The following is a 23,341-nucleotide window of genomic DNA, read 5'->3' on the forward strand; positions in this document are numbered from 1 at the left end:
TATTTGTTTTTGTTGGACTATTCTATGTCAACACGTAATTTTCACGATCACGTGCACGGGAGCCTTGACGGTGACTGGTTAGACTGGTTCCATGTAAAAAATAATGCCCGGCAATAGCGACCAGCTGCCTCGCTTAGGGTTATTATTATTTTAAATATGTTTAGTAAAAGCTGCGTCTAAATTAACAAGATATTGGAATATATTATTCCTGATAAAAAAATAGTTTCAGATACAACTTTTGCCGATCCTTGCATTTAAAATCCTGTAAAGTTATATCATTGGGTGTGTCTTGACCGAATCACCGGTAGGATTCCAAGAAAACATGTGTATAGCTGATTGCTGTGTCCGGCTTAGTTTACGAGAAAATACACAAGGTAATCTTAATCCCCGGATATAAAACAATGTCTGGCTGAACAAAAAATACAATTTAAATGGTAAATCAACATGTCTGGTGATTTGTTATCTCAAATTTCGAATTTGTACTGACGAAGTTTCGCATCACCCGTTCGTTTGCCGGACTTCGCTGAAGGGGTACGGTGTAATTTTTTTCTGCACATAATATTCAAAGTCACAAATATCTAAAAAAAACAGAATACAGTCATTTCCCGCTTATACAGACTGCAAATATCCGGAAACCTTGGTTCCTGGACGATTTTCATTTAAAACAAAATAATTACTATATAAACTTTCGGGAAACGGGGGGGGGGGGGGGGGGGCTTAATGGGGCATGGACGCTTATTGGGTTGAATACAGTATTATATTTTATGATCCTCCCCTAGAGATTGTGAATTTTTTCTTGACCCTCCCCTGATTATTCCCTCTGACCCAACCCACCTTATAATAAATGACCGATGCTTTAGGTTGGGTGGGGTAGCCCTATTGTTAAAGTATAAGGACTCTGAAGACAAACAAGATAACCTGAATGAGTTATTTGTTTAGCAAGCCATGGGACTCTATCATGATGCTTTAAAACAGTTGAAAGTTAAAAATGTTTTTATAGTGTTAAAGTTATAAATTCACCTATGTATTAACTCTTTATTTTTTGGTGTGTACATGTCAGCAAACAATGTAGGTTTTACATTCACCTCGATCTATAAAATATACAGAAATTGTATTGATTCCTTTGATATGTGCCATCTGTGGCAAAGCATTGCGATTAACAGACATGTGGTACATAGTACCATCTGGTGTTTGGTTTTGTGGATGTCATTGATCAAATACTGTGGCGTTTAAGATTACAATGATGCGTTTTAGGTTTCTGATTTTGTTTGTGTTCATGAGCGATTTGGTTTTTCACTGATGATGCTGATTCCGACAATGACAATAATAATGATGACGATGCTGCTGCTGCTGATGACAACCACGTTGATGATGCTGACATTGATGATGCTGCTGATGATGATGATGATGATGATGATGACTGTGACAGCAATGATGATTATGATGCTGATGCTGATGCCTATGATGATGAAAATTATGTTGATGACGATGATGATGATGATGATGATGATAGGGCTCTTGTTACTCATGCTTGTCGCAAGAAATGACTGAAGAGGCAATGAATGGGCTCCATTCCACGAAGTGATTTCCACGTAACAACTTTCGTAAGTCTATGTAAAAGTATGGGAGTTGCGATCATCATGATTATGTGTCCATATAGTTTGTCTAGTCTTGTCTCCATTTTTCAAACTCCCCCATGGTCAAGTGGTTAGAGCATCAGCCCAGAGAGCGGTAAGTTGGTGGTTTGGTGGTGACGTCATGTCAAACATTAAAAGATGGTACTTGTTGTTACCCTGCCTGAAGTTCAGCATTTAAGGGATAAAACAAGGACAGGTTGGCTGGGAGTCAGTAGAATGTGTCTAGGTGGGGTATCCACAGCGATAGCCTAAGATTCAGCTTTAACACATTTCACATCATATAAGGAGATATCAGAAGATGACTAAATCCTTGTTATATAGTACTAATAGTAACAGACTAGGATAACAGGCACTCAGACATCACCAGACTGTCATGGCATGTCATTGTACCCTTAGGTTAGTCACTTCCAGTTTTACTTTACTTCAAAACCATTTTGAATAAACAAGATGACCAGCAAACAAATGTAACCTTGGCAATACTGCTGATTGTCTTTTGATGTTGGAAACAACAAACAAGAAAAACAAACTAATTTTATGCTGGTTGTTTTTATTGTTGACAACTGTTACTGGTCAGCATGGCCGCTGTCTGGCAGGTCCTGGTGAGCCGTGCTCCAGCTCATTGACCAGGCTGTTTTGTAAACTTTGTAAGGGCACTGCACATTGTAGCCTTGAGGGGAATCGAGCTCAAGGCTTTGGCGTGACAAGCTTCTACCACTTGCCTACCTAGCCGCCACTTGCACAGATATAAATGTATGTCACTGCACAACACATATGCTTACTACCCGTGAAGATCCGGGATAGAATAGGTCTTCAGCAACCCATGCTTGACGTAAAAGGTGACTGTGCTTGTTGTAAGAGGCGACTAACATGATCGGGTTGTCAGGCTCGCTGACTTGGTTGATGTATGTCATCAATCCGAATTGCGTGGATCGATGCTCATGGTATTAATTACTGGATTGTCTGGTCCAGATTTGATTATTTACAGACCGCTGTCATATAGCTGTAATACTGCTGAGTGCGGTGTAAAACAACAAACAAACAACATATGCTTACTTCAATGATTTACATGCTGTCGGTCTGCTTGGGTTTCTGTCATTAAGTACATGTGATAACCTACAGTGTTGACATTGTGACACAAACGTATTTTCAGTAATGAAAATATTAACTACAGTTTTATTAAAAAGAATACCGTAACTTATGCCGTGTACTCCCGGTGACTCGTAGTCAATTTACCACCTTTATATTCCTTTAAAACTTACCTTTTTGGCCGTGGAATGGGGGAAATGTTTATATCCAGCTGGGTTCCTATCGCATGGTCGGCACGTGGGTGCATTTTGGTTTCAAGTTCTGGTCAGAGCGTTTGATAGGAGCGTTCTGATTGGGTGACGGGCGGATTGTTGACCAATCGCGTCTAGGATGAGTACGGCTAGAGGTCAGAGGTCGGTTGGCGCGGCAAATATAAGGGGGCTTGACACCTGGGGTAGACTGTCTTGCGTTATCGGTTGATCGATACAGGTGAGGTGACCGCACCACTCATAACTCCGTGACGGAGTAGATCTGTTGGAGGGATCTATGTCCGAATGTTCTTTAATAGAATATGAGAGAGATTTGGTAGAGTTAAGACTCTTTGGGAAACCGGTAAGATAGTGGGCGGGGCGGGTGATATTTTACGGAAGTGTAGTGCAGGATTATCTTGGGAGTGATGTAGGGCAAACTGACTGGGTAGAAAAGTGGTCAAAACGGCCTGTTGGGTAATGTTAGGATTTTGAGGGTGGGGGTTAGGTTTATAATTTGAGTTTCCTTGATTTATTGAATAAACTTTATATTTTGTTACTCTGACTTTGTTTATTTATTTTTCTAATCACTCCTCTACATCCCAAAAGAACTGGGAAATAGGTCGGCTGTAGGTTAAGAATGACAAACACAATGCAAAGCACGGGACATTGTCTGTGACAGCCGTTCCTATTACAACATAAAGAGCACAAGGGCATATATCGATATATAAGATATCTACACGATAAATCGCAAAGAACAACGAAGAACGAAGCGTGGTTTATTTCACGATAAACATTGTTCTATCATGACATCATTTCTGGAGATTTGAACATACGCTCGCAAATTGATGACGTCATATTTTGGATGACATTTTTTTTGAGAGGGATGTGTCTAATAACTTGTTCACACACCATTTTGGTTTGATGGCTGGGTTAGCTACAATTGTTGGTTTGCTGGAACCAGATTTAATCTGTTACCTGGCAACACCATTATGAATATTCCTATTGGAATTCCAGGTAAAACTAGGATCACAGTACTTGCTGATAATGGAATAAGTGGGAGTGAGTGTGTGAGTTGGGTTTGACAATGCTTTGAACAGTAATCGAGTTATGTCATAATATGCATGTTTCTGACATTTGTGACTTTGGTAAAACCAAGAGCATGGGGATGGTCCTGATGAACCTTGAGACATAATTGGGGCGAACCGAGATTCAAACCATGATTATAGATTTCTTGCATCCCCAAGGCTTGGAACTCTGCGGCGCCATACACAACTGGGCCACCCGTGCCCACAGTGAAACTGGATATTTACAGTCCTGTAGAACATGGATATAACGAACTACAAGGGACCAGAGAATTCAGTCTGTTATATCCATTGTTCGTTATATACGTTTTCACTCAGAAACGACTGCCATCTTGTGTAACATTTTTTTCATGCCTCCCCCCACCAATAGATATAACAGGTTTCCATCACACAAACACACCCTCCCCTTCCATGATAAATGACGAGTTCCTAAATGACTTTTTTTAAAAAAAAAATAGAACTGTCTCCATTTTTCATGCACCCACCTCCATGAAGTTGATATTTTTGGCGACCCATCTTTTGCTGTGTCATATTTTTTCATGCCCCCACCCCCCCACCCCCAGTGCTGCTTTATCCCACTGCCGCTATAATAAATGACCAGTCCCTTGCAAATGCTAAAACAAAAGTCTCACATTTAATGATATTTTACTTTAATTTTGAAATAGCTATGGTAATACAAAATCTTGACAAAATGCATACAATTTGCCTTTATGAACCCAACTGAAAAATCGGTATTTCAGTAATATCGAATCTTCTAAAAAAGAAAGCCATCAATGACAACACAAATCGAAAGTGAATAGTAAGACGGCTGATATTTTGTGCTATAACCATAAGGCTTTAGACACATAGGCTCCTTTCTGTCCATCTGAATATTGAACTTGAATAAGAACAGCCTCGGAACTTGAAATAATGCTTCATACTGTTGTCTCTGGTCTGTAATTTTATTACAAAGTCATGATCTTGCCAAAGCTTTTAGTTACATGATGAGAAGAGATCCATCTTCAGAACTAGCTGACTCGTTCCGGCAATCAAGTATTTATGCAGATCGGTGGCTGATGGGCTAAAAATTCTATAACAAATGAGATAAATTGTGATGGAAATAAAATAAAGACCAAATCATTCTATTATTCGAATAAACGGAATGCAAATAATCGAAATGGAAGTTCAACTTGACGTAATCTATATGATAATTTTGGACATTTTGCTTTACGCTGATTTCCATAATAAACACACTTTCTTCGGTTACCTGCAATTTGGTGTAATTTGGGATCCATTTTTACTCCACTGAAGTCATTTACCGTAGGACTCGAACATGTATAGAATTAACATGGCGTTTACAAAAGAAAGCCAGCCCTTTATAGTGGAGAGATGTGTTTATTTAGCGTTTACATTTCAATAAAGAGATAAGATTTAAATTGATAAACGATGAAATGGATTTGTGTTTGTCTAGGTACCTCTCGTTTGTGTGTTTACATGAAGTTTTGATTACAGTAAATGCGTTGATTGTGTTATTGCAACCCACGTGGACCATGAAATGATCTTTTTACCTGTGAGTGCGTCGAGATTGATTTTTGATGCATATCGCTACAGGTGTGACAAGGCACTTTGCTAATATCTGCTGAGTAAAAATCACTTTACGATATCCACAGTCGTATTGATTGTCATTCACCCTATCTAACTCGTTTCACGTGTGTAAAACATGGAGCACTGTTGGATTAAATATTTAACCATACTCCCATCACATGACCCGATCATCTTTATTCTGCATCAAATAGATCAATATGTTACGACTGTCAGTTGTTCGAAGCCACATACAGTGAGTCCATTTGCGTGAAAGGGATTCGTCAGAATTCAGGAGCGTCGGCGAGATGAACCTCCCGAGGGGAGGAGAAGAGAACAGCGGAGATATTAACCCTGCCTTAAGCCACCAAGCTTGGCGATCAATACGTTATGTAGGGGCATTATCGTACAAGAGCAATTGTCAGAAGATACCAATCAATTATGCACCCTGAACCCGCCCACCCTGTAACGGAGAATGAACTGCTCCAATTATTATCCCTGATAGCCACATTTACTATGTATGATACACCTCAGATTGGGAGTTTCCACCAACAGGAGAAACATGATATGATTACAGCAGAGGAGTCCTATGCATCTCAGCCTTCTAGTAGCTGTCCGTATAGAGTGTAGTTTATCACTGGAACCAGTGTCCTTTATCCCATGTAGTGTCTGTGCAGTGCCAAGAAGACCTGTTCATTATGAGTGCTTTCAGGATCTTTCACTTTATGCATTGTTTTCTTCTTTTATCAATTTTCAATTTGGAAATACATGGGCAGAGTGTTCAGCGAGAACTCAACATCAACCTTGACACGTAAGTACAATTTTGCCAGTCACTATTTATTTATTTTCGTATTAATATTTCAAATATACGTACCTAACATTTTCAGCACTGTGTTGAGCCGGGATTCTACAGACTTGCGAGTAACTTGATCGTAACGTTTTCTTACCTTCTACTGTCAGAATCTCAATGGAATCGATAGGCGACAATGTTTAAATCAATATTTATTCACTTGGTGAATTGTCGATGTGTGAGTTTGGTACTCTTTGGCAGTGCCAAGCCAGTTAGAGTCACTGTAGGAACTCCAAGCCTCTTGGTAACAGACATGTATATCCTGTAAGTTTGACAATATCCAATAGTAGACCGCGTCTCAACACATTTCCCCCATGTAACGTGTTGCTCATAAGATCCTCAGCTAGTCGAGACCAGTGAAGTATTCTATATTTAAAGCCCACAGATGCAGGCCTTGCATGTGTGGCCTGTTCGCTGTTAGAGTATGACAGCGGTATGATTGTGATCAAACGTATGTCTGTTTCTGATGCTTTATTGCAATTTCTGTCCTGAACCCTGAGCCCATGTGAAACTTATGATGGTATCTAACAAATACCTTCTTTATTCCAATCACCATTGTATGACCATGTCAGATATGTCTTTGTAATTTCTAATAGTTTTATCATTTCTAATCAATGGTTAGTCATAAAACAAGTAATAAAACAATGAAATTTTGTGAGAAATATATTTTGATAATGAAATTAAAAAAATTATTTAAAAAAGAAAACACGGAAAGTCAGTCTGTTGGATGCATGTTTTTTCAGTACCAGTGTAAAGCCCAGCCATGTTGTGTCTATAGCCTCCAGATGACTGTCAAGCTTGTACATATCTCCTGTAGCTTTGTGTTGTATATTTCACTATCAGCTGGGGGGCTCTGCCATGGATCATTGTCAGTGTTGCTGATTTCAGTGAAATTGACATGTTACTGTAACAGCTGAAAAAGGAATTAAGCATACAAACACGCTCTAGTTGGTAGAGTCATCTTCTGTTTTCATACTGTTCAAAATGTGATCTTTATGCATTGTGTTATATGACGTGATAGTATTGTTAAAACTTTCCATGAGTTTAAATTTACCTCCTCTGTACAGGTAATTACATTTTGAACATATTCAGACTGAAAAAGGTACCAATGCAAACCGTCTATAAGAGCGTTCTTTATACTCCTTGAATCCTGACTGCACCATGACATGATCTCAGTAACTTCATGTATAGTGACAGTGTAGGAATGATGTCTATTCAAGCACAGCTTCCATGACTGCAGAAGATCTGCTTTGTAATCATAAGTTAATATCTGTCACAATGGATATGCAACATTATTAATGTCAGAAGAGATGTCTATTGTACATTTAAGAAATAAACGACCAGTGGGAGTTGTTTATCGTACAATAAAACACTGCAGGGAGAATAAACCATAAAGACGCAGCACCAAGTGGTTTATTCTAACAGCGGTGTTTTATTGTAAGATAAACATCAACCATGAGTCGTTTATTTCTTATGTGAGATATCAACATTATGTACAGCCTCTTCAAGAATGTTACTAAAATGTACTAGCTTTAAAAATATTTACCTGTATTTTAATAATGATGACTCTCTCAAGAGAATCCGACCTCGTCAATGTCGGACAAGTATATTTTATACACAGAAGGGTATTTCCCGCAAATTCTTACAATCCTCACATCGATTACCTGTACTTTTCTCCCAATACTGATTGTCATATCTCTCCCGTTTTTGGATACGATCTTTCGGCCATCGCGTTAATCTACCTTGCCCATCTTCATCAATGGGGAACAACTCACACCTCTCTGAAAAATAATGTTGTCCAATATACAATGTCATTAAGTTGCAAGCGCATATTCAAATCTCCAGAAATGATATCATGATTAAACAATGTTTTATCATGAAATAAACCACAACTTGTTCTTCATTGTTCTTTGTGATTTATTGTGTAGCTAACTTATACTTGATATTAGTGTCAGTGGAGATGCCTATTGTATGAACATCATCATTAGTGTCAGGAGAGGTGCCTATTATATATGTGTTGTTAGTGTTCGTAGAAGTGCAGGTTATGAAATCAATGTTATTAGTGTCTGTAGAGGCTTGTATTATGAATACAATGTTATTAGTGTCAGTAGAAGTGTGCATTATGAAAAAAATGTTATTAGTGTCTGTAGAGGCTGGTATTATGAATACAATGTTATTAGTGTCAGTAGAAGTGTGCATTATGAAAACAATGTTATTAGTGTCAGTAGAAGTGTGCATTATGAAAAAAATGTTATTAGTGTCTGTAGAGGCTGGTATTATGAATACAATGTTATTAGTGTCAGTAGAAGTGTGCATTATAAAACAATGTTATTAGTGTTTTGATGTTCCTAGTTTTGTTCGACACAATAATACAATTTGAAAATAATTCTATTTTGATATGGAAAGAATTGTGAGTGATGCTTATCTATTTTAGTGCTGTATACATGTCTAAACTTTCTAAAGAAGTTGCGAAATTGTGTGTTTAAAAAGGTTAAAATATGTGTAGAAAAATATGGTTGAAGATTTTAAGCATCTAATCCATACGCTTTAACATGATTACCTTACCATTAGGGGTTTGAAATAGCGCAATACAAATTTCTGTGTTAATGGGTGAAACACCTAAACAAGCAGTGCACCTAAACAAGCAGAAATTCACATGATATCAGATATCTTAAACCTTTTAGAAAATTACACTGAGTTAGCTCCCGCATCCTCATCTGTTGTGTATGGATTGGTGGTGCCTTTGGCTGACTAGTCGCATCCCAATGGAGTCCCAAGGATGAAACATCTTGGTACTTTTAGATTTGATGGCTTAGGAAATGGCATTTGCTTAATGCTTGAGTTTGAATTAAGATTTAATGGTTCAGTTCAAAGTATCTTCCTAGCCCTGTCATGGAAATAGGCTTGGGTGTAGTGAAAGAAATCAAATTTCATGTCCATTTGCCCTGGAATTAGGCTTTTCATCACGGGCATGTCAAATGAGGCGTTTGTAGCTGTTGATCCTTGGATGGACTTCCAGCCTCCTTAAGGGTTAAAGTGAAGAAACTGACGCTCAGTAGAAAAACCTTGCTTTTCATTAGAACTATCCTTTTTAACTGTTGAACTGTATTGATTATTAAATGTTATGGTACGTTTATTATGTCATTGTTGTTGGAACAAGACAGTGTTAATGTTCTGGGTGAATAATAAATTACTGTTTCAAGTTTATTAAGTGAATGAGTATTGTTTTACGCCGCTTGTAGTAATATTCCAGCAATATCACGGCGGAGGACACCAGAAATGGGCTTCACACATTGTACCCATGTCAAGCTTATTAAGGATATTTTCTGAGAGCACAAAATGCATTATGAACTAACCACAAACTTACCATAAACTGACCATTGTATTGACCAGCATGGAAGTAGAATTTCCCCCTAGGGGGTTTGTCAGATGAGGTCCCCAGTGCCTAATATTGTTCCAAGAGAGGACTAATAGGAGCATTGGGTGATGGCCATGATTGATATTGTTAATTGTGTCAGATTGTATCCTAACTGCATGGGTAATTGCTTGTGCATTCACTTAACTGCTGACAGTCTGCTGTGATATTACTCACAGTGGCATAAAACAACATTCAATCACTCACTGTACACAAGATACAGTTCACTATGAATGGCCACTAAGTTTCCATTTGAAAAAATGCTGAGCTGAAAGGGTGTGAGTGATTTTACCAGCATTTTATAAGTATCTTTGTAAAGATTAAAAAAATGTTTCTCTGGCATATTTTTTTCAAAAGTGAGGGGTCGGTTAGATGTATTTATCTTTCTTATTCAAAATGAAAGTGGTCCAAGAGGAATACTTTTTATTTTTTTCCACCAAGAATATGACCACAAGCCACCGGGCACATATTGAACGCGGCCATTACATGGGTACAATGTGTGAAGCCCATTTCTGTTGTCTTGCCGTGATATTGCTGGAATATTGCATAAATAGCAGCATAATGCCAAACTCACTCACTCACTCACTCACTCACTCACTCACTAATCTGATTCAACTCAAAGCCAAGGAATCGGAAATGCTTCTTAAATTACTAAGATATCTGCTCCCCCAGGGCTAAGAGAAATTTGAATGCTTCTTCCACATGAAATAATTCTGCCATATTTCCCATCATTTCAGCACAATTCCTTTAGTGTTATTGTGTCCTCTGCAAGTAGCTGACTAAACATCCGGCACTGATGCTGCAGAGGAAGCATCATCTCCGTGCATCAACAGCTTGATATTTGTCCCTCAGTAATGCTGTATCAATTTACCGTTTTCAATTTATTGTAACCGAATATCAACCTGGGGGTGACAAGACTGTTAAAAGTTGTCTCAGTCGAGGTAAAGGATATGATTAGGACTATTAGAAGAAAATTGTATTCTAGGTTCCAAATTAAGAGAAGTCAAATGATATCCTCACTTTTGATGAACCCGCGAGAGTCTATGACAAACAAGCAGTTTTATGAACATTTTCGACAGTCTGATATTTGTTTGAGAATTATTTTCTTGGAATACCGATCATATTTCCAGTTTGAGGGACTTCCAGACACATTATTTCGCTGCAGGAATCACATGAAATAGGAGAATAATGGCCGACAGCATCCATTAGGAGATTGAGAACATGAACATTCTTTTAGTATCTTTCTTCTTGTTACACTATTAAGAGAGTCATGTATATGTAACTTACAAAATACTGTCAAGTTGAAGGAAATTGTCATGACACATCACATGTGTTACATTACTATATAAATGCTGTGTTATCAATGATATATTAAACTAAACCTGTGTTTCTGCCCTGAGTGTTGACAGTTCACAGTATGTACATGTGGGTACCAAGGATGCTGTGACTCTCAGCACAGCATAAGCTGTTGGAATGTTTTTGTTACCTTAGTGATGCAAGTTTGAGTCACTTCTGTTATTATTTATAATAAGTTTAAGGAATTTTGTTTAAAACCGAACATATTTTCAGTCAACACTTGAAAAAATAATGAGTCAGACAATTTTTTGAAGCGGAGAACATTATTTGTGTCAACACATCATGCCATTGAACTGTTTGAAAAACCTAAGGACATTTCATTTTTTTGTAGCATTTTCCGGAACAGATTCTTTAAAACAAAATATCTATTCCCTTCCCACCCTACCAAATATCAACTGATCATTTCTTAAGTGAAAAAACAACAACCAAACTGTTCCCTTATACAAAAGTGCACTTCCAACACTGGTGGCAGCTAAATATAGATACATACCAGTGAACACCGTTGGTAAAGCATAAGAAAAAAAAAGCATGTGGATCAGGTGTAAAATATTGTCTATGTGAGGAGAAATAATGAATATCTCCATGGTTACTTTTTAAGTTGCCATGTCAACCAAAATATGGATTCTTTACAACAAAATAAAAGCAATGTACCTATAATTCATTAATATTTATTTTTCATATAAAACAAAACTTCAGAATGATATAACCATGACTTGATTAAGTTTAATAATTAATGTAGAAATACCTAAATTGGTTTTGTCAATTGAAATTACATAACTCACTCACAGGCTATCGATACTATATAGGTTGAGCACTGTATGAATACAAGCCTGTTAGGAATTTGTATTGTGTACCAGTACACACTAGTACTTTCCCCTTTATTATCAGTGTTGCACAGTCTCAACAATTACCCTAAATTATATATTTGTACAAGCATTATATAACACTAAGTCCTATATGACACAAAAGCATGGATGGAGTCTTTATCCTCCATCCACTCAACATGGCTGAAACTAATTACATAATCCTGTCACGTATCATGGTAATTTCCTCAGGGAGTTGAGTGACAAAGATTTCGTCTGCAGGGTATTGAGTTTTTCTGCATCACTTCTGAACAATAAACACCAAAATTAATTTGGTAGTGAGTGTCCCTTATACCAGGTGGTCCATCAGCAGCTGGTATATGTTGTAGGGAGACTGTAGTATTGCAGGGAGGCAGGCACTGGGAGACTGTAGTATTGCAGGGAGGGAGGCACTGGGAGATCGTAGTATTGCAGGGAGGCAGGCACTGGGAGATCGTAGTATTGCAGGGAGGGAGGCACTGGGAGATCGTAGTATTGCAGGGAGGCAGGCACTGGGAGATTGTAGTATTGCAGGGAGGCAGGCACTGGGAGATTGTGGTATTGCAGGGAGGCAGGCACTGGGAGATCGTAGTATTGCAGGGAGGGAGGCACTGGGAGATTGTAGTATTGCAGGGAGGCAGGCACTGGGAGATCGTAGTATTGCAGGGAGGGAGGCACTGGGAGATTGTAGTATTGCAGGGAGGGAGGCACTGGGAGATTGTAGTATTGCAGGGAGGCAGGCACTGGGAGATCGTAGTATTGCAGGGAGGGAGGCACTGGGAGATTGTAGTATTGCAGGGAGGCAGGCACTGGGAGATCGTAGTATTGCAGGGAGGCAGGCACTGGGAGATTGTAGTATTGCAGGGAGGCAGGCACTGGGAGATTGTAGTATTGCAGGGAGGCAGGCACTGGGAGATTGTAGTATTGCAGGGAGGGAGGCACTGGGAGATTGTAGTATTGCAGGGAGGCAGGCACTGGGAGATTGTAGTATTGCAGGGAGGCAGGCACTGGGAGATCGTAGTGTTGCAGGGAGGCAGGCACTGGGAGATTGTAGTATTGCAGGGAGGCAGGCACTAGGAGATTGTAGTATTGCAGGGAGGCAGGCACTGGGAGATCGTAGTATTGCAGGGAGGCAGGCACTGGGAGATTGTAGTATTGCAGGGAGCAGGCACTGGGAGATTGTAGTATTGCAGGTAGGCAGGCACTGGGAGATTGTAGTATTGCAGGGAGGCAGGCACTGGGAGATCGTAGTATTGCAGGGAGGGAGGCACTGGGAGATTGTAGTATTGCAGGGAGGCAGGCACTGGGAGATTGTAGTATTGCAGGGAGGCAGGCACTGGGAGATTGTAGTATTGCAGGGAGGCAGGCACTGGGAGATTGTAGTATTGCAGGTAGGCAGGCACTGGGAGATTGTAGTATTGCAGGGAGGCAGGCACTGGGAGATCGTAGTATTGCAGGGAGGGAGGCACTGGGAGATTGTAGTATTGCAGGGAGGCAGGCACTGGGAGATCGTAGTATTGCAGGGAGGGAGGCACTGGGAGATCGTAGTATTGCAGGGAGGCAGGCACTGGGAGATCGTAGTATTGCAGGGAGGGAGGCACTGGGAGATCGTAGTATTGCAGGGAGGCAGGCACTGGGAGATTGTAGTATTGCAGGGAGGCAGGCACTGGGAGATTGTGGTATTGCAGGGAGGCAGGCACTGGGAGATCGTAGTATTGCAGGGAGGGAGGCACTGGGAGATTGTAGTATTGCAGGGAGGCAGGCACTGGGAGATCGTAGTATTGCAGGGAGACAGGCACTGGGAGATTGTAGTATTGCAGGGAGGCAGGCACTACTGGGAGATTGTAGTATTGCAGGGAGGCAGGCACTGGGAGATTGTAGTATTGCAGGGAGGCAGGCACTGGGAGATTGTAGTATTGCAGGGAGGCAGGCACTGGGAGATTGTAGTATTGCAGGGAGGCAGGCACTGGGAGATTGTGGTATTGCAGGTAGGCAGGCACTGGGAGATTGTAGTATTGCAGGTAGGCAGGCACTGGGAGATTGTAGTATTGCAGGGAGGCAGGCACTGGGAGATTGTAGTATTGCAGGGAGGCAGGCACTGGGAGATTGTAGTATTGCAGGGAGGCAGGCACTGGGAGATTGTAGTATTGCAGGGAGGCAGGCACTGGGAGATTGTGGTATTGCAGGTAGGCAGGCACTGGGAGATTGTAGTATTGCAGGTAGGCAGGCACTGGGAGATTGTGGTATTGCAGGGAGGCAGGCACTAGGAGATTGTAGCATTGCAGGGAGCAGGCACTGGGAGATTGTGGTATTGCAGGTAGGCAGGCACTGGGAGATTGTGGTATTGCAGGTAGGCAGGCACTGGGAGATTGTGGTATTGCAGGTAGGCAGGCACTAGGAGATTGTAGTATTGCAGGGAGGCAGGCACTGGGAGATTGTGGTATTGCAGGGAGGCAGGCACTAGGAGATTGTGGTATTGCAGGGAGGCAGGCACTGGGAGATTGTGGTATTGCAGGTAGGCAGGCACTGGGAGATTGTGGTATTGCAGGTAGGCAGGCACTGGGAGATTGTGGTATTGCAGGTAGGCAGGCACTGGGAGATTGTAGTATTGCAGGGGGCAGGCACTGGGAGATTGTAGTATTGCAGGTAGGCAGGCACTGGGAGATTGTGGTATTGCAGGTAGGCAGGCACTGGGAGATTGTAGTATTGCAGGTAGGCAGGCACTGGGAGATTGTGGTATTGCAGGTAGGCAGGCACTGGGAGATTGTGGTATTGCAGGGAGGCAGGCACTGGGAGATTGTGGTATTGCAGGGAGGCAGGCACTAGGGGATTGTAGTATTGCAGGGAGGCAGGCACTGGGAGATTGTGGTATTGCAGGGAGGCAGGCACTAGGAGATTGTAGTATTGCAGGGAGGCAGGCACTGGGAGATCGTGGTAAAGCACTGCAAGCTTGTCCTGTAGATCTGTCATGTGAGAAAGAGATTCAAGTATTATTACACTCAAGATTGTTGACAGAGCATGCCATCTCAGTGGCAGTCTGTATGTTTCATCCTGAGGCAAGTTTACAGCTTTAAAGACGAAAAAATACTGCCGCTCAACCCAGCCCAGCTTGAGTAGAAAAGGTATTTAAGGCTGGAGCATGAATGTTTGCCGGTTGTATAGATTCAGCACGTGGATATCTGGCATCTGCTGCTGAATCCACACACACCAGCAGGATGCCCACATCACCATTTACAATCAAGGGAAGCAAAACAGACATTTTTATGAAGGAAATAAACACGGCCATATGAGTCTCCAGCATGAATTATTGACGCAGGTATTCTGTTATTTTCGATGATCATTACAAGTTTTTGTGAATTTTGTTTTTCTAATAAAACTTGATTTCAATTATAGACACAAATAGTGTCAAATAAACCACTGATACAGGTAATAGATGTGTTAAAGCTTAAGTATTGAATAAATAAATCTAAACTGTCAGGAGGATGAGAGTAACGATTGAAAATTAGGGGCTGTGTCAAAAGTTTTGCTGTCATTCCAAAATTATTTTTAAAGATCAAACCCTGACCCACAAACTTGATCCTCTTAAATAATGCGTGTATAACAGCGATAGAGAGCAACCTTTTCAAAACTAGGCTGTGTCTACTATATCAATCACTGAGGTATCAAAATCCAGACAATGCAGAGAAAGATTTTCTGTAAATTCGGCTTAATGTCTCCTACATCAAATTTAGAAAGTATCCTGCAAGAATTGCTAGAGAACCAGTTGATCGATTTGTGTTGAATCTACAGATGACGAGAAGGTATTAAGATGAGACTCAATTCCAACGCTCAGTGTCCACAGACAGCACTGGAACTAAGAACCTATGTTAGACATTTATGTATTATTCATGTCGTAAAGATTAATGATGTTGTTTTGAAAATACCTCTTGATTAGGCCTTAATGAATTAATTATTTATTTACATTCATGCCTGTCTCACTACCAAACCTCCCTCTTTCTTCTTTTTATGGTACATACTACAGAAGTCTTTGATAGGCATTTAGAAGTTTGAAGAAGGACAATACATTACGCTTTTTTAGCTTAACTTATTTTATTCTTTGTTAGGATGTTTCACGTATCCTTGATGTGGCATGACAGATTAACTATACTATAGAAATATGGAAGAATCAGGTGATCCTTAACAATTTTTGAGTAGTATATATAAATCAAACAAATCTATTGGTTCTTTTATATAAAAAAAGGCAGGCAGACTGCAAAACCAGTGCAAGTATTTGTCTTCCCTCATGACTAAATAATCATTGTGAGTCTTCTTATCTTTAAATCCTCAGCATAGCTGACTGTGTAACGTCCAAATGTATCGGGGCACCTGTATAAATCGTGTTCGTGACTGCTACAGAAGGGGAGCCAACGATGTCTTGTCCAATTACAGCCAGCAACGGGATTATCTTCATCATTCAGTCTCCAGCAGACAGTGTCTTTGTTACAAAAGCCATTTGGCAAACTTTGGCTTCATTTTGTTACGATATCTGCCTTAATTCATGGGACTGGACACATAGGTTTGTACTTAGAGGGGCTCTTTGAATGTATTGTTTATCTGTAACTGACTGTTATGTTATTGGTTGTCGACCTGGCTCCAGGAGTATTTGGTGCAATGTTACCTGTTTGCGAGCCCGAGCTGTTTGGCGAGCATTACATGAGCTCACACCATACGTCATACCACAAACCCCAAAGGACCAGTTCACAACATATTTTTTTACTGTGATCATTTTTGTCCGTTTATATAAATACCTTCATCAGTTGGGCAAGGCAACCTTTTCACAGACACAAACATGCAACAATCACTCCACAATCATCCCACAGTCATCCTCCCAGTCATTCAACAATCACCCCACAAACACCCTACAATCACCCCGCAAACACCCTTCAATCATCCCACAATTACCCAACAATTACCCCACAAACACCCAACAATCACCCCACAAACACCCTACAATCACCCCGCAAACACCCTTCAATCATCCCACAATTACCCGACAATTACCCCACAAACACCCAACAATCACCCCACAAACACCCTACAATCACCCCGCAAACACCCTTCAATCATCCCACAATTACCAGACAATTACCCCACAAACACCCAACAATCACCCCACGAACACCCAACAATCACCCCGCAAACACCCTTCAATCATCCCACAATTACCAGACAATTACCCCACAAACACCCAACAATCACCCCACGAACACCCAACAATCACCCCGCAAACACCCTTCAATCATCCCACAATTACCCGACACTTACCCCACAAACACCCAACAATCACCCCACAATTACCCGACAATTACCCCAACCCCACTCCCCCAGTCTCTCCACAATCACATTCTGCTGTGTGTCCCACAGAACTGTTTGATATAGTCCCCAGCAACTCAGCAATACTCCAGCTATATGACGTCGGTCTGTAAATAATCAAATCTGGACCAGACAACCCGGTGATTGACATCATGAGCATCGATCCATGCAATTGTGAGCCTGACCATCCGATCCTTTAGTCACCTCTTACGACAAGGATGGTCGTTGAAGACCAATTCTAACCCGGATCGTGATTGATATCACGAGCATGGATCCACCCAATTGGGACCGATGACATGCATAAAATAAGTCAGCGAGTTTGACCACCCGATCCCGTTAATCGCCTTTTACGATAAGCATAGTCGCCTTTTACGGCAAGCAAGGGTTGCTGAAGACCTATTCAAACCCGGAATCTTCACTGAACTATTAGGAAGTTGGTTTATGTTTACATTATTATCTCACCCTATCAGGCACCCTGGAGAATGAAATGTTAAAATAACACAATTCCAGAGCAGAGTAGGTTCCAACATTGATTAAAATGGAGATATTGTTGTTTCAATGGGTGACCTTCTGAATGAGAGGCTTGAGTTTACATGCAGACTGCATTATAAAGATGGAATACTGCTGAAAGTGGCGTACGACAATATTCCCTCCTGTCACTTCACTGCTCCACGAATGTAGTTAAACACTGCTTAGATACTCAAAGAGTTCCCCAATCCATAGCGGACATCATGAAAACAAGGAAAGTAATGTATATAATGTATATAACCATTTTAGAGTTCTGCAAACGATCTTCAACAAAAGATATGTCTGAATGGTGCTTCATCAAAAGAAGAAGACAATAGGTCTGAGAGTGAAAGATGTTTGTTCATGGTAAAGCTACATAGATTTTGTAGCAAAGCAATTTTCCGATGGCGCCAACGGCAAGAGCCTTCTTGCAATGCATGCAAGTACTTGAGGAACTGGTGAGTATCTAAACATGAGTACCAGTGTAATAAAACCCGTACCCATTTTATCCGAGAACCAGACACGAGCCATAGTGGAGGAGGTTGCTGTAATCCATGTACTGGGAAGCACCATCTCTTCACCGAATTGTCAATCAAGACAGATTACGTCGGTGTATGACACCCTGACCTTGTGGCCTTCCTGTAGGATGTGTTCTCGATGATGTGACTGGAATCTTGGAGCAGAACAGGATGTGGACTGTCTGGGGATATTTGTGTGTATTTGTTGATTTATTGTTAATGTCTACTGTGTTTGTGAGATGATGCCAGACGGGTCTCGGCCTTGACATATTGACAGTCTAGGGCTATTCCTTGGGGGAACCTCTACAATTCTCATCCTCAATCACCTCCACAACCACCCCCACAACCATGTCCACCCCCACAACAATGTCCACAACCACCCCCACAACCATGTTCACCTCCACAACCACCTCCACAACCATGTCCACCTCCACAACCACCTCCACACCCACACCTACACCCACAACTACCCCCACAACCACATCCACAACCACCTATACAACCAAGTGAACCAACCAACAGTATCTGGCTCTGAATGTGTCGACAGTTTTGCAACAACCTACACAAGTGTTTTGAGATGATGAAAGATAGTGCTTATATGGTTCATGTTACATTTGGATAATGTCCCATCACTTGGCAACCGCCCACATTGCTTTTTAAATGTCAGATTACAAATTCATTGCTTTTCAGGGATAGATTTAAGACAAAACAATTTCAAGGCCCTCAAAACCAGGTTGTGTTGAAAGAACTTGCCCTACAAAATCCCCATGGCCAACAGAGCCATATGGAAAGGTTAAATATGTATGTAGAAACCAGATAGGAATGTTAAATATTTCATGATGTCCATGCAATATGTGCGGATAGGTTACTAAACCTGGCCCACTTTATATAATAGCAGGCCCTCTGCAATTTTTTCTAGCCAAGGGCAATGGGCCAGTAGTTATGTTGACCTCTGCATTCACATTATCATCCCATCCTACCTGGTACTCATTTTTGACTCCATGCATGAAGGGTGTTTCAACACAATACCAGCATATTTGTGAGATCGGTATCTTAGGATGTGTGTAAAACCATTGTTTCATCTTTCGTGTTTGTATCTTAGGATGTGTGTAAAACCATTGTTTCATCTTTCATGTTTGTATCTTAGGATGTGTGTAAAACCATTGTTTCATCTTTCATGTTTGTATCTTAGGATGTGTGTAAAACCATTGTTTCATCTTTCGTGTTTGTATCTTAGGATGTGTGTAAAACCATTGTTTCATCTTTCATGTTTGTATCTTAGGATGTGTGTAAAACCATTGTTTCATCTTTCGTGTTTGTATCTTAGGATGTGTGTAAAACCATTGTTTCATCTTTCGTGTTTGTATCTTAGGATGTGTGTAAAACCATTGTTTCATCTTTCATGTTTGTATCTTAGGATGTGTGTAAAACCATTGTTTCATCTTTCGTGTTTGTGTGGCAGTTACAGGTTTTGTTTAACTGTCAACTAACCAGTAATATACCAGTAGTATATAGTGTATATAATACATAGTGTAGTTAGTATTAGTATTAATATTAGCATTAGTTATTTGTGTCAGTATTAGTATATAGTGTAAATAATAGATACTGTAGTTAGTATTAGCATTAGTATTATTATTAATATTAGTATTTAGTATTAGTACTTAATATTAGTATTTAGTATTAGTATTTAGTATTAGTTTGCAGTATGGGTTTTAGGGATTTTAATGAAGATTTGATACAATTCCTTTTAACTTAGTTATGCTTGGGTCAGTCACTACCCTATCAGCTCCTTTGTGTCAGTCAGGGCAAATGTTCTGGTTGAGTGGTTGACCCTATTGTTTTCCTTAGGGTCAGCTTTGCATGCTTTTTAACCCTCACTTGCACCTCAGTCACTACACAGACAAGTCACTGACAGGCGACAGCAAGTGGGCACTTTTTAAAGATTTTGTAAAGTCAAGGTATGTTTCCAATTTAATACTCAATCATATATAAATCTATCTTTTCATAAATAAGATTATATAAATAGGTGTATGTTAAATAAGGTATTTGTTATGATGTGTGTGAGTTAGTCAATGTCTGATTCTCCTGGACAGAGTGTTGTTTGACTATGTTTATGAGGCTATTTTCATATATGTGTTAAATGTATTGTAAATGTGTGGACATTTATGATAGTTTTAGGATGTTTAGTAATTTATTGTGTTTTATGGTAGTGCTGTGTTCAGATCTGTAAATATGTATAAACAATAGCATTGATTTGATAATAATGTCCACACGCGCATGAGCATTGTGTAAGGAAGCTAGTTTTATTGTACATTTAGAATAACTTCCATATTTATAGGTACTTTGATGTCACGGTAGCCCTGACCATGTAGTCGTGACAGACTAAAGTGTCACCTACACCTAGAGGCCATACTTCTGGTATGTTTATTTATCACCACATGTAAATATATATTATTATTATGATGTTTATCTATTGATCACGTTTTACACCACCTAAGAAGTATTTTGATTTGATGTATGCATATACTATATGTATGTATAATGTAATTCTAATGATCTAGCATGTTAGGACGTATACATATCCTCTATATATGTATAAGGTAATCCTGATGAAGCATCATGTTCTCATTTTAATTGTCATGATTTACAAGATTCTTATTGAGTGTTATTGTGCATTTCAGGGTGTGAAAGAAAGGGTATACCACTCGTCATCTAATAAACGAATCACACCCGTAGCTGTGTTTTTGACATCATTTATCGATGCACACACATAATTCTGCTACATTTGTATCTTAGGATGTGTGTAAAACCATTGTTTCATCTTTCATGTTTGTATCTTAGGATGTGTGTAAAACCATTGTTTCATCTTTCATGTTGGTATCTTAGGATGTGTGTAAAACCATTGTTTCATCTTTCGTGTTCCCCAGCAATATGTAATAGCATTAAGAAAAAACATTCCATAATTAAACTTCTTTCATCCTCTGTTAAATATTTCATTGATATCTAATCACATAGCAACATTTTTTAGTGTTTTATTCCGTTTTTCTGAATGGAATATGTTCCGAGATTATCTGAAAATTGAAATTCCTCCACAGGACAATATCATGCATTGTGTAGAGGAAGTGAACACCACAATTAGAACTGTCCCGCTCAATAGCGTCGCCCAAAGTCAATCCGATTCCCCAGTAAAGTGAAACACGTTACTCCTAACAGATGGTAGACTTGTTGGGAGACAGCATGCCGACATTAAATTTTCATCCCCCTCTCCAGCTTGATCAATTCAGTCCTCGCAACATGCATATGGGCTTCTTGTCACTCAGACTGCAAGGAATAATTTGATTCAACTAGAAAATACATGCTTATGCAGGAAACCACAACTTGAGAGTGGTTGTGGAAAATTAGATTGCCAATCAACTCTGGTTGTCCTGCTCATCCCCCTGTTTAATAAGTCAAAAGACTCCATAACCTACTAAATAAGTGCGAGGCCGCTGCCTTTTGGAGGTGGTGTAGGAATTGAAGATGCCCAAGCCATGGTGTGGAGAATATAGATTTATTCATACCTCCTGCCAGTTGGTTATTCTGGAGGCTTGTGTAAACTTGCATAATGATGCAAGAGATATGACTAGAGTTGCAGATCAGTCAGAAATTGTTTCGGAACACTGAACCATAATGAATTCATATGTGGCTTGGACATGCAATCTTGTCTGGTTCATTTATGGCGGTCCTGGTAGGGTTGTACTGTTTAGCGTAAATCAGCTAAAAAAACTATCGAAACGTAAAATGAGACAATTTTTTATTGTAAAAGGATTACCGTAAGATGTACAAAAACCTACACTTAGCGTAAATTAAAAATTTACTATCAATTGTAAATGTTCTAAAATCTTGTAGCCTAGATCTCGTACACAACTAAATCGAACATTACAACAAAACCTGTCAGGGTTTCGTATTTGCAAAACACGAATTACAGTAATGAAACGAAAACAGAACCGTCGTGCTACAATTGACTACTGACTTGCGACACCCCCCATCAGGACCCTCATTTATGTCTCTATCATCAGGAACTCCAGATTATTTCCTTATAATCACCTATTGTTCATATGCTTTTTGATGGCGTGTTTGAAATGTTTAAGTTTCGGGAGTTCACATGTTGGGGTTGAAGCCCTTAGGGTTAATTGTGGCTTATTTATTTTGCACAGTGTTTTTCATGACAAATGCATCGATTGTTCATTACTGTACGGATAACAATTAAAGTCTTTTAATATTAATTTGTAATCTGTATTTAAATAGTCATTATTCCTGTAGTATTACGGACGGATTATGAGAAATAGTATCGGCTGCATAGGTTAAAGGAAGAAATATGGTAAGTATAGGGTAAATCTCTTTAATTTAAAAAAGAATTGAACTTTCATAACATTAATTTAAGCCTTGCAATATATTTCCTTGTACATAAATTTGACATTATTACTTAGGTTCCGACACCCTTGCCCTTTGTTTTACAATAACTGTAACGACCCTACAGATGGAGAATTTCCAGTCCTATGTTCAAGTCAAAATACCGTATTTGACATAATAAGCACCTAGGGCGCTTTCAAAATTAGAAATAGGCAGCTCTTATTAGAATATTATTTTGGGTTAACAACAGTGTTGAAAGATCGTAAATTTCATGGTTTATGCTGACAGCCTGAAATGTTTATATACGACGGATATATTTTTCCAGAATTTAATTTCCCATAATTAAGGATGCATATAACACACATATTATACGCAAATAAATATGTCTTGTGTACATTGATCAATCTGAAGGGGTGCTAATTGGGATTGTTCACTAGGCAATATATTAGCAAATATCACCGGGGGGGCTTATTAGAGCAGGGCGCTTATTATGTCGAATATGGTATATGCTTCAACAGTACATCTGAGGAAATCGCAATATGGCTGCAATATT

General features: G+C 39.8%; 1 protein-coding gene across 1 annotated transcript in view; it reads left to right on the forward strand.

Annotated features, from left to right (window-relative positions):
- The first annotated feature begins 6,165 nt into the window (after positions 1-6,165).
- LOC139446420 (voltage-dependent calcium channel subunit alpha-2/delta-3-like) overlaps positions 6,166-23,341 on the forward strand; it is a 312,880-nt gene continuing 295,704 nt past the window's right edge. Inside the window, exon 1 of the mRNA XM_071227746.1 lies at positions 6,166-6,367. Coding sequence (XP_071083847.1) covers positions 6,255-6,367 — 113 coding nt within the window. The 5' untranslated portion in view covers positions 6,166-6,254. The remainder of the gene's footprint in view (positions 6,368-23,341) is intronic.

This window comes from Haliotis cracherodii, unplaced genomic scaffold (assembly GCF_022045235.1).
Source record: "Haliotis cracherodii isolate W230 unplaced genomic scaffold, xgHalCrac1.p SCAF_6, whole genome shotgun sequence".
NCBI classification, from domain to species: domain Eukaryota; kingdom Metazoa; phylum Mollusca; class Gastropoda; order Lepetellida; family Haliotidae; genus Haliotis; species Haliotis cracherodii.